This window comes from Halichoerus grypus, chromosome 7 (assembly GCF_964656455.1).
Source record: "Halichoerus grypus chromosome 7, mHalGry1.hap1.1, whole genome shotgun sequence".
NCBI classification, from domain to species: Eukaryota; Metazoa; Chordata; class Mammalia; order Carnivora; family Phocidae; genus Halichoerus; species Halichoerus grypus.
The window spans coordinates 92,014,752-92,027,123 of NC_135718.1; the positions used below are offsets into that span (position 1 = coordinate 92,014,752).

The window sequence follows — 12,372 nt, forward strand, 5'->3', positions numbered from 1 at the left end:
TACGCGTGTCCTCGTCTGTGCACCCACTGCCTCGCCCTGTTCTTGGCATCTCTTCTCCCCGGCTTTCCGTGGCCCTCTTTTTTTCTCTGCCTTGCCACCCCTGAGTGATCTGTATCTTCCTATCAGGCCTACTCTGGCAGTGGTTCTCACAAGAGTCATTGTATAAACATCCCCTAGGAGGCATGTAAAAATCTCCAGGGAGATCTCTATAGTTTGAAAAAGTCTGCCCTCCCTCACCTTTACCATGATTCCACCATGATTTAATACAACTTCCTCAGATGGTTCTTCTCCCTGAAACCCACTGAGAATTTAATAAATATTAAACACCTGGTTTTGAATGGTTTCTAATGACAATTTCTTAGGCTTTGAGTAGCCTCTTGAAAACAGTCCAGTAGAACTTTCGGTGATGATAGAATTGTTCTATATCTGTGCTACCCGATATGGTGGTGACAGCTACACGTGGCTATGGAGCTCTTAAAATGGACACACAGGAAAAATAGAGGACCTGCTTACTAAACCAGAGGACAGCATTTAATAAATGATAACTCACAATCTTTTTTCGAATTGCTTTTTCAGTTGTTGAGTATCCTCTTTTCTTCTTCCTCTTCCTCTTCTTCTTCCTCCTCCTCCTCTCCCTCCCCTTCCCTTCTTCTCCTTCTTCTTCTTCTAATTTTTAATTTTTGCACAAGTCAAAATAAGGGGCACCTGGGTGGCTCAGTCTTTTGGGCGTCTGCCTTAGGCTCAGGTCATGATCCCAAGGTCCTGGGATCGAGTCCCACATCAGGCTCCTTGCTCAGCGGGGAGTCTGCTTCTCCCTCTACCCTTCCCCCCTGCTTGTGATCTCTCTCGCTCAAATAAATAAATAAAATCTTTTTTAAAAAAAAGTCAAAATAAGTTCACCTGGGTGTAATTGTACTCCTTTTACTCTTTCCTAGACTCATTTTGATTGATAACTACATTTTTGATTCAAAGTACCTGTAGGTCTCCAAACAAATGATTCTTTCTCTTGCCTCTCTTCCCCTTCCTGATATATATCAGCTATATTAAGATATAATCCACATATGATACAAAGCAGTCACAGTATATAAGTATATTCGCAGAGCTGTGGAACCTTGAGCACAGTGGATTTTATAGCATTTTCATCACCCGGAGAAGAAACTCCATCCTCATTAGCAGTCCTGTCCACTTCTCCCCCACCCTCTTCCCCTCCCTCACCAATTAGTAATTGACTTTCTGTCTGTATGGATTTGCCTATTCTGAACATTTCGTATCAGTGGAATCATACAGTATGTGGTCCTTTATGACTGACTTCTTGCACTTAGCATGGTGTTTTTAGGGATCATCCATGTTATAGTAATTCATTGCTTTTCACTGCCAGTAATATTCCGTTGTATGGATATGTCACATTTTATTTATCCATTCATCAGCTGATGGACATTTGGGTTGTTTCCACCTTAGTTGCTAGAATTATGCTGCTGTGAACATTGATGCACAAGTTTTTGGGTGAACATGTGTTTTCCTTTCTCTTGGGTATGTATCTAAGGAGCGGAATTGTTTAGTGATACGGTAACTGTATGTTTAACTTTTTAAGACACTGCCAGACAATTTTCCGAAGTGCCTGCAACATTTCACCTTGCTACCAGTTACACATGAGAGTTTCAGTTTCTCCACATCCTCACCAACACTTGTTATTCTTGTCTTTTTGACATCCTTATAGCCAACCTGGGGGGTGTGAAGTGATACCTCACTGTGGTTTTGATTTGCATTTCCCTGATGGCTAATGATGTTGAGCATCTTTCCATGTGCTTTATTGGCCATTTGAATATCTTCTCTGGAGAAATGTCTGTTCAGATCCTTTGCCCATTTTTTTCCTTTGCCCATTTTTTTAATTGAATGATTTGTCTTCCTTTCTGTTGTCTTCATTTGGCCTGAACAGGATGCTGATATGCTCACTGGCGATGAGCAAGTATGGAAGGAAGTTCAAGAATCCTTGAAAAAAATTGAAGAACTGAAGGCACATTGGAGTATCCTTTTACCTGTGGATTGAGCCATACCGTTGGGACTGTTGCTTCTTTATTGGTTTGAGCTCGGCGTTGATGAAGCCAAGTCCATGGTTTGACCTCTGTCTGAGCCAGTGAGTTTCATTCTGTTTCATGGTCAGAGGCTGCATCCCAAATCCCAGCCAACAGTTTGGGTAATGGCTAGGGCAGAGTATGGCAGGATCAGCATGAATATCTCACCACCATTAGATAGTAACCAAAACTCATGACCGGTAATAGGACAGTAAGTAGTAGTCTCTATATGTACTAGGTAACAGATTTCTGTATTCCTTTCCTCCCACAACCTACATCTCTAGGAAAGAATAACTTAGAATCCTAAAAAGTTAATATCGACCCTCAGATCTAGAAGTTTCGTATTAAATCAACCATGACTACCATGGCAGAGGGAGTTGCTGCACAGTAAATTTTCTGGGCATAAATAGTAAGGACCATGAGTGGGTCAAAGTTCAGAGTAAGGAGAGAGCGCTTATGCTGGAGGTCATCTGGGGAGGCCACACTGATGTTGTACTGGGTAAGTGGTAGCCAAAGTCAAGGACAGGGTTTGAATGGACAGAGGCTGAGAGGGAGGTTGCTTCCGGTAGGGGAGTTCACTTGAGCAAAAAATGACAAAGGGAAACCCCAAGGCCAGAAGAAATAGACCAAGGTAGATGAAAAAGATAGTGCAAGGTCCTTCAGATGCCTTGGGGAAATTAGATCCCCGACAATAAGAACATCTCCAAATGAAGTTTCTATCTACAATGTTTTTTAAAGAGTGGTACAGAATAGGAGAGGTAGATGCACAAATTGCTCTTGTTTTTAAAGGTGAAAGAAGTATCTCCTGAAATCTGAATGGGGTGGGTTGTTTTTTGCTTGTTTGTTGAAGTTTGGTAAAGAATCTGTAACTGATTACTAAAGGAATGGAAAAGGGAGCTGTGATCAGCCTGAGGCTGCATGAATTCACCAAGAGCAAGTGAGTCTGCAGAGACATGGATTTCTTTGGTAAAGTTTGTATGTGGATTTCAGGAAGAGGCTCAATTAAAAGCAGTCAAGAAATTGATGCTAGATGCTAGCATGGCCAGACAGCTTTCTAAATGCTTGAATGACTCTCCTGAGAAAATGATGCCCCTGGGGTCCCTGTGACTCTGGAGTGCTCTGTTCCCACCTTGGTCCTCTCCTGCCTTTGACTCTGGGCCTTGAATGGAGATACAGAGCACAGGGTCCTCAGATTCCCAAAGGTTATAGGTCGGGGAATGGCAGAGGTTGGGATGACAGAATCCAGAGCTCAAGATCCCCGAAGGCTTGAATGATGCCTGAATCTAAAAAGATGAAATTCAACAAGAATATATATAAAATCTTCTATTTGGGTCAAAGAGTTTAAGTGTGTAAATAGACATCAAGCTTAACAGCAGAACATGTGGAACAATTTTAGGGTTTTAGTACACAGCAAAATTTAATCAAGTTTAAGAGGATGATATAACCCCTCAAAAAGCTACTGCAATCTCGGGCTACATTAACAGAGCCTAGGAAATGAGAAAGGTGATCTGTGAGTCTGATCATATCCAGAGTTTTGGGTCCAGTTGGGAGTAGGGCATATTAAGAAGGATCTAGAAAAATTGAAATAAGTTGTGAGGAATGGAGGCAGGATCCAAATGGAGTTTGCAACCCTGTCTGTAGGCAGGATGGGAGATACTGGGAAAACAGTCAGATCTGGGAAGAAGAGGGGGCCCTTCTTGGGCTCAAAAAACTGTTCTTACTGCAGAGAAGTAGGATTGTTTCCTCTGCTCCCCAGCCATGGAATTGGGGCCCTGGATGACCCAGCCACAGTCGGGTCTCAGCGGGACAAGGCTTCACAGAAAAAGGACTCCGTGCCAAGTGATCTGCCAGTTGCAGCCCACTTTCTGGTGCGTACAACCCTGCCCTCACAACTCTCACACCTGCTTTGGTACATACATACTTGAGGGGCATCAGAGGCACAGTGGTCAACTCTGGGAGGTAAAAGAAGGTTCCACAGAGGAGGTTATCATTCTCTCTGCTTCGGGGAGGCTCTCCACCCCTTTTCCAGCTAGAGCTCAGCTCCTCCCTGGAACAGAATGACGTGTATGCAACACCAAACAAATACCAGGGACTATATTTTTGAGCAAATACAATGTCAGCATCCACTTGGGGGAAAAGCCTCTTAGTTAAAATTATTCAATTTTTTTGCTCACTGGGGTGTTTTATAGGAGAGGGTTGCCTTGTTTGCCAGCAGACAGTTGCCAGGGTTGCGAAGGAAAATTGGCATGTGGTCCCTTCCAGCTTGCGGGGGATAAAGTAGATGTATTCCTATCAGTGGCTGTAGAATATCACATCTGGTTTTTATTTCTAAGGCTTGTCACCTAAAACCTCTTTCAAATGAGTTGGAGCATATATAAATGAGTGGACGAATAGTCATGGAGGTCAAACAACACAACGTTAAAATAAGGCGCAAAGTCTTGCCACAGAAATGTCTAGCGTTGTGTAAGAGACAGTCGTTCCTCCTGACAGTTCATCAAATATCTAATCCTGGAATGAAAAGCCACAGAGGTTAGCCCGGCAATCTGTTACAAAATCAGTGCGTTGCCTGAGATACTGTTCCCCCCAACCTCTGGGGATCCATTCAGCACACTTTATCCATACACGTCAGATGAATACAAAAGAAGTCACTGACTCACTTTTCTTCAATAAATGCACCTCGCCCGAGACCAGAGTCAACTCCTCAGAGACAGGACTCATCCTAAAATTACAGTGTAGTATACAAGAAGTGTGAAATAAAGGCCTTCGGCTGTGCGTTGTGGTGCTTGCAAATCTCACCAAGAAGTCGTGCCTTGGGGGTAGGGTGCTATGCCTCCAGGGGGCCCCCACTGAAAAGAAACACGCATTTCCCATGAGGGTTCATAAAGACGTTAGTCCCCACTCCCACAGGCGGCTTGACTGGATTATTACAAGTGTTTGCTAACATTCTGGAAGGCAGCACCACCGGGTGGCAGGGAGGTTAGGAGGGGTGGATGTTGCGGGGGCGGGGGGGCAGGATAAAGGGGCGCTGGAGCCTGCCCTCAGTTCAGGGCGGGGCAGAAGAGACTGGGCTGTGTGGTGGTGGCGAGGGGTGTGGGTAGATGGGGGTTCAGTCCACTGGACCATTTTCCTTATGCCTAGTCGCCGTCAGAGGTCACGTGGCTTTAAGCGCTCCGGCGACATCCTCAGAGCCTCAGATCTGACCAATGACAGAAGTAGCTCAGATTGAAATCCAGCTTTAGCTCCAGCCAAAGGCTCTGCCATTTCTGCTGCATCTGAAATCTGCAACCCCTTTCGCTCGAGTGGAGTACGGCTCCTGAAAGCAGGAGGATGTGGAGCTGTGCGGGTTGAAGGGGGGTGGGCGGGCCTGTACCTCCCCAGCACCTAACACCCCAGCAGCAGCGCAAGAAGAGAAGTGTGTGTGTCCCAGGAGCCCGCACTCTGGCCTGCAGCTGTGCTTCCATGGTGTTCAGCGGCGGGCGGCGGGGCATTCAGGGCACACTCCACGCTCCCTACGGCACATCCTCAGGCCTCTGGCTGCCTCCCAAAGAGGACAGGGAATACTAGCAGTTTTAAAAAAGGGTGATCACGGGACGCCTGCATGGCTCAGTCGGTGAAGCATCTGCCTTTGGCTCAGGTCATGATCTCAGGGTTCTGGGATCGAGTCCCGTTTGAGAGCATGTACTCTCAAGTAAATAAATGAAATCTTTTTAAAAAAATAAAAATAAAAAAGGGCAATCACACCAAGGCTCCACGAGAGGAAGTTATGGACTCATAGTGACTCAGAGTTGCTCATAAGTGGGCATTGGGTCTTCTCTCTGTCCTTTTTAATTTTTTTTTTTTTTTTTTAGAGATTTATTTGAGAGAGAGAGAGCAGGAGGATGGGGCAGAGGGAGAAAGAGAATCTCCAGCAGACTCCATGCTGAGCGCAGAGCCCGGAGCCTGTCAAGGGGCTCGATCTCACGACCCTGAGGTCATGACCTGAGCCCAAGTCCAGACTCAGACACTTAGCCAGCCCTGCCACCCAGGCGCCCCTCTCTGCCCTTTTTAAACCTGCAGTTTATGTGCATGAGCCCTGTTCTTAATACTATCTTTTACTTTGGAGGTTCAAAATAAGAATATCTTTCTTTTTTTGGTTAAGTATAGGCTTGGATCCCTTTTGTTTTATAATAAAAAAAAACTTCAATATGAGACCCAGTGGAGATGTATTTCTTCAAGTTGCTTCCTTCGTTCGTGCCTGTGGGTCGTGTACTTGGCTTCCTGTGTGCCTGAGGTTCGGATGACACAGAGGCAAAAATGAGCTCCTCCTTTTTAAAATGGAATCCGTCTGAAGTTTCTTCCATTTTAGATCCGTTTTGTAACAGAAGCTAACACAGTACATAATTTAAACTGAACTAACCAAATCGGTAGTTCAGCTTAATACACAGCTGCATTATTTCATGGCTGGCTTTAAAAAGAATCCATATAGGAGTACGAAGAAAGAAGGGTTCTTTGGAAATCCTGATCCCCCAAAGTACAGGCTTGGTTGGAAGATGATTTGTTGATGTAAACAGAATTTGCTTCTCTGAGATGCCACTTAACCGTTTTTGTTTCTCAAGTATGTTTTCAGGCAGCTCATCTGTGTAAAATAATGGGCTCTTCCTTCCCTCCTGTGCCTGGGAGCTCTTCAGCCTTGTAGAGAATCTCATTTTACTTGTTTTCTCGGTGAAGACAATGAATCCTTAACTAAGGTTAATAACAGAGTGGGAACAGGTGCTGGCCATGTGCCAGACGATCATCAGCAGCAACGCCGAACGCCTTCCCGACATCAACATCTACCAGCTGAAGGTGCTCGACTGTGCTATGGACGCGTGCATCAACCTCGGTCTGCTGGAGGAGGCCTTGTTCTACGGGATCCGGACCATGGAGCCGTACAGGTGAGTCACCAGGAGAGGGCCAGAATCGAGGCTGCAGTGTCTTCTCTGGGCCGGAAGACTGACATCCTGAAGTCACTCGGATGGCCACTTTTTATTGCGTGTCCCCATTTTGTTCGTTGTTCCTGAGGCTCCTGTCGCATGTCAGGCTCTGTGGGGGTGTGGAGACTGATGAGATGCTGTCTCTGTGCAGTCGGGGATTCCAGTGTTGTGTGCTGCTTGCAGCAACGAGGCAGAGTGCGGGGGGTGGGCAGCCGCGGGGGCCCAGGGCTCGGCCGCAGCTTGGCCGGGGGGGCTGTGTCATTTGCCTTTGGGGCCCTCGGTCTGGCTGACTGATGGTGGTCTCTAATGTTTGTCAGGGCTTTATGGTTCCCGGGGTGCTTCACTGGAATCAAGGGACCCCATAACCGCCTTCTGACCCACGCAGGAGAGCGGGGAGACCTCGGTGCTCAAATGCGTCAGGGAGTCAGGTGAAGGAGCAGTTGCTACTTAGTTTGTTTCTTGACTGTCCGCACCTCCTTCAGACCAGGGGTGTGTTGTCCCCGATGCCTTTGTAACTCACAGGAGCTTTGGCAGCGCTGAAGTCTGGTGCTGGTGGGTGCGGGACCCCGTTTGCGGAGGGTCGAGAACGTGAGTTTGGAAGTCGAGGCAGATCAGTCCAGAGGGAAGGGCACGGCGTCATTCATACCGTCAGCTGAGGTGGGAGCAACCATCTCGAGCACAGGACAAGGTCCCTCACCGCTGGGAAGGCGCCCTGAAGCCTGGGGGGCAGGGGGCGGGGGAGGTCCCTGAGAGCGGGGGCACCATTCTGGGTGGCACTGAAGGCCAGGCAAACACGATGTCCGCCCTGAGGGGCCAAGCAGAGGGACAGCCCAGCTCCCAGCCTCCCCCACGGGGGGCAACAGGTAGGGGAGGGGCTCTAAGTGAAGGAGGGTGGGCAGCAAGGGTGCACAGACCAGCCACGGCCCCGGGCCCCAGGGTGCCCCGAGGGTGTTTTTTTTTTATAAAGATTTTATTTCTTTGACAGAGAGAGACACAGCAAGAGAGGGAACACAAGCAGGGGGAGTGGGAGAGGGAGAAGCAGGCTTCCCGCTGAGCAGGGAGTCTGATGCGGGGCTTGATCCCAGGACCCTGGGATCATGACCTGAGCTGAAGGCAGATGCTTAATGACTGAGCCACCCAGGTGCCCCCCGAGGGTGTTTTCAGAGCTTCCGAAGGTGGCTCCTTCCCCTGCTTGCGGTCAAACAGCTCTGGAATCCAGACTGTGAGTCAGCTCGCATCAAACTTGCAGGCGATTGCCTTCAGGGCTGAGACGGTAGACTTTCCCATGAGCGTCAAATGTCTGCTCGGGATGATGAATCTTGTGGGTTTTCAGAAAATATGAACCGAGCACAAAGAGATAAGGCTTCGTTCTCTGAGCTTAGGTGTTGCAATGAGAGGCAGGTTGGGATGGTTGGTGTCGCCTCTCTGAACCCCAGGGCTGGGTCTCGGGAAGCCAAACCAGGGGCTGAGCGGATGGACTGTAGCCGGGAGACGCAGGCCAGGCAGACCCTCCTTCCTGCAGGCGCCCCGCAGCCCCTCGCCCCACACTCTGGCTAGCGCTGTACCTGCACCCGCTCTGGCTGCCCCAGCCCCCATCCCCCCACCTAGGCTGCCCTCCGGGCTGCTCTGACCACAGACACTCGACACTGGTCCCCCACCTCGATGGTGCTGCTTCTGCACACAATTTTGAATCGTCTCCCCACACCTATCATGGCTTCTCTGAAGGACTAATTTACCCCTTAATTAACTGACTTGAGTCAAACAGAGAGGCCTTTTTCGTGAGGCCATGTCCACCGGAATGGACTCCATGTTGTTTGGAATACATCTGGTTATATTTTCCTGGTGTTTGGCAGATCACACTCTGTGCTTACGCCGGGTGACAGATTTCCTAGCCTCCCTCAGTTTCTCTTCCCCGGAGCTTGTTAAGAAGTAGCTGTGCAGTGGTCTATGTTTCCAGAAATCCCGTCTTCATTGATCGATCCACTTCGAACCAGTGGGTTCTGACCGGTTTTCTTGCAGCAGTATTTATTGTAGGGGAAGTAACCCAGCACCAATGGGGCAGTGAGGGGGATGCTGGCGTACTTGGCCTTTCTTCCTGTTAGCTCAGCAAAAGTGAAAACAAGGAACAAATGGGTCAGATGCTCTGCAAGCCCTTTAACAATGTGGAGGCAGGAATCCGAGAGTTGGTGGCAGTTTCCGTCCCCCACATGTGTGTGAGCCTGTGGGCATCCAGCCACCGACTCAGTCTCCCCACAGATGCGCAAGGTGGGCCCTCGGGTCCCCTTTAGCCAAGGACGTGGGCAGTTAGCTTGACATGAGTTACTGAGAGGCGATGGGACTGCCACCTGCTCTAACAGTTTTACAGTGTTAATATACTGTTTGCAACAGCTAGACTGAGGTCAGGACTCTGGGGATGATGTTCTCCCTCCGGACCTGGGCTAAATTTTAACTACTGACTTTAACGGAGAAGGTGTCCACATTCTGGTTTTATCCAAATCACCGCATTGCTCTTGGCTCCCTTCTTGCTGCCGTCATTTATTTTGACTTGATAGAAGGAAATTCTTTTATGACGCAACACAGTATTAAGATCTTTGTTTCACGGGGTGCCTGGGTGGCTCAGTCAGTGAAGCGTCTGCCTTCAGCTCAGGTCATGGTCCCGGGGTCCTGGGATAGAGTCCCGCATCAGACTCCCTGCTCAACGGGGAGTCTGCTTCTCCCTCTGCCTGCCGTTCTCCCCCTGCTCGTGCTCGCTCACTCTCTCTTTTTCTTTCTCTCTCTCAAATAAATAAATTAAATCTTCAAAAAAAAAAAACTTTGTTTCATGAAGTAGGTTGGCATTAATTCACCCACAACAAAATTTATCATCTTTAGCTCATACTGTTTCTTCTGAGAGCATCTGTGATTATATATGTGTGGTCATCTGTCCTGTAGCACTATGAACATTAAGCAGAAAGAAAGCAGTTTAAACGTATTTCATAAATTTTCATTTAAAAATGTAATTAAATAATCTTAACCACAAGATGAATTGAGTTGCAAAAGTTCATTTGCCAGTGGTAATGTAGAGCTTGGGAAGCATTTTCCTGCTGAAGAAGGCATTAAGGGTTATGGTGGTGTCACCAGACCAGCCCTTGAAACTCTGGATCCTAATATCGCTGGTGTCTGCTACACATTTGTGTAAAAATAAAAAGAAGGAAATATAAAAACAAAACAGAGTATGGTTTTAAACTTAAAATTTAAATTATGTTGAATATAAAATCAAACTTGATTTTCTTTAGGACCCAGAGAAAGATCTAGAGATACAGAGGCTTGTTAAGGCTTTGAGGAGGACTTTTGGTGTATCCACACGTGTTCTGGTAACTTAACTTTTGGTTTAAGAATAGCATAGACTTCTAGGAAAGCACTTTCCTAAAGAACACAAATAAAAATTACCCACATCTTTCAAACTCCTGTTCCACTCCCTAAAGATAACCATGGTTCAATTTCTTTCCTGAAGTTTTCAGTGTGTGTACATAAACTTCCATTTGTAACACACTTGCCTAATTTTTTCAAGCCCCGGTTCTTCTCCTCTCTTTTCCCCAGTGGTTCTCACGTGCTCAGAGACTTTTGTTTTCCCTCTGTCTCACTTCTCTCCTCAAAACTGCTCACTCGGGCTCTTCCCTTTTTCTCCCTCTCCTGTCTGTCTCTCCTCGTCTCATCTTTCTTGTGGAGAGACTCAGTTCCAGTCTGCATCTGCTAGATGTGTCTAGTGAGGTGGTGGGTGAGGAAGGGAGAAGGGAAAGAAAAGCCAAGAAGTCTACTGAGTGGGCAGAGAGAAGAAAATCCCCTGTTCTGGAACTGGCTGTTTTCACTTTACTACAAAGCGTGGACATCAGTCCAGATCAGCTCCTGAATATCCACCTTCCTTTTTAACAGGTCTATAGAATTTCATCTTAGGAATGTACCATAATTTGTAAACTAGCCCCTACTATTTCCATTTCCGTTTACTGTATCAAGAAATACTGCCAGTAACATCCACATAGTTGAATCTTTGTGTACTGATGGGACCAACTCTATAGGGCAAATCCATGTGATAAATTCCTAAATGCTAACTCACTGCATCAAAATGTACGTTCATTTTAACTGGAGATAGCAACCCCCAAATTGTGTCCGCCATCCACCAAGCTGTCACTTTCCTCAAAAGCACTGAGAACGGGTGACATGATGTTGATTATATCTGATCTGAATTCATCTCAAAATATATAGGGGTCTTCCCCTTTTCCTTGACCAAAGCCTGCTCTTACAGGATGAGATTTGCTGGTATTGACCGACAACATAGTATTTTGTGGTGGCGGGAAGGACATTTTTGTGAGTGTCCTGGGAAGAGCATAACATGAACCGCGAAGGGACTCGAACAAGTGGGTGTGGGATCAGACTGGGGAGCAGTGTGACTCCCCCTCGTGGATTGAAAAGCATGATCTCCGCTCATGTGGAGTCCGGTGCCTTGCTGGCCGTCGTGGCGGCGGAGCGGGAGTGGAAGGCTCTGGGAGTCTATGCGTGTGACCTGTTTCCCAGCCAGGTGTTTGGGACTCCGAGATCGCCAGGGGTCACACAGCAGCCGTGCCGTTTTCATTTTGCCAGTGATTCTTGAACGTTCCCCCCCCCCGAAGCTTTCGCAGATAGGTTGATAAAATGCACGTACCCGCCACTGCTGTTTTCAAGCCGACTTCTCTTCTGAAGACCTGCAGTTGCTCTTCTGTGTGTTTTTGTCATCGATCGATATGACGTGGTGGTCCAGGACCCAGTGGGGTGTGCAGGTATCGTGCGGACGCAGCAGAGCGCTGGGCACAGTCACTCACCGGGCACTTACCTGGGCCTGCCTGTGCCCGACCCGCATCTCTGCGCCCCACAGATGTGGTTTGGATGCCCTGTGATGATGCTTATGTCCGTGTACCCGTCACTGAAGCTCACGCCTAGATGGCAGGGTCCTTGGCTGGCGTGTCTAGGGTGGAACCTTCCTCTGTCGCAGTCACAGAGTGGGACCCAGAGAACACACCAGAGCTAGGTCTCTACCCAGGAGGGGGCCTGAGTGCCTGCACTCCGTGCAATGTTCTGGTCATTTCCCTTGCTGGCCACCTGTCTTCCGTAGTGAGATTTACAGAACTGTCTCCCCCAGTGAGTGAACAAATGTTTTATTCTCTGCCCGTGGTTGTGGACAGTAATCCTTTGGCCCCTTAATCATTGTTTTCCACACTGTTAATTTCCCATTCAAGTCTCTTTGGCCAAACCCCTGTCCAAGATTTTGAGCTGTGTGTTTGTGTAAAATACTGAGTTACCTGATGGACCTAGCCAGGGCCTCTTTTCCTTTGCTA

At 47.7% G+C, this 12,372-nt stretch overlaps 1 protein-coding gene across 4 annotated transcripts in view; it reads left to right on the plus strand.

Moving 5' to 3' along the window:
- Positions 1-12,372, plus strand: part of SMYD3 (SET and MYND domain containing 3) — a 680,781-nt gene that overhangs the window by 576,478 nt on the left and 91,931 nt on the right. For all 4 annotated transcript variants that reach the window (XM_078077883.1, XM_078077886.1, XM_078077884.1 and 1 more), the window contains 2 exons: positions 1,937-2,024; positions 6,811-6,985. In XM_078077883.1, coding sequence (XP_077934009.1) covers positions 1,937-2,024; positions 6,811-6,985 — 263 coding nt within the window. The remainder of the gene's footprint in view (positions 1-1,936; positions 2,025-6,810; positions 6,986-12,372) is intronic.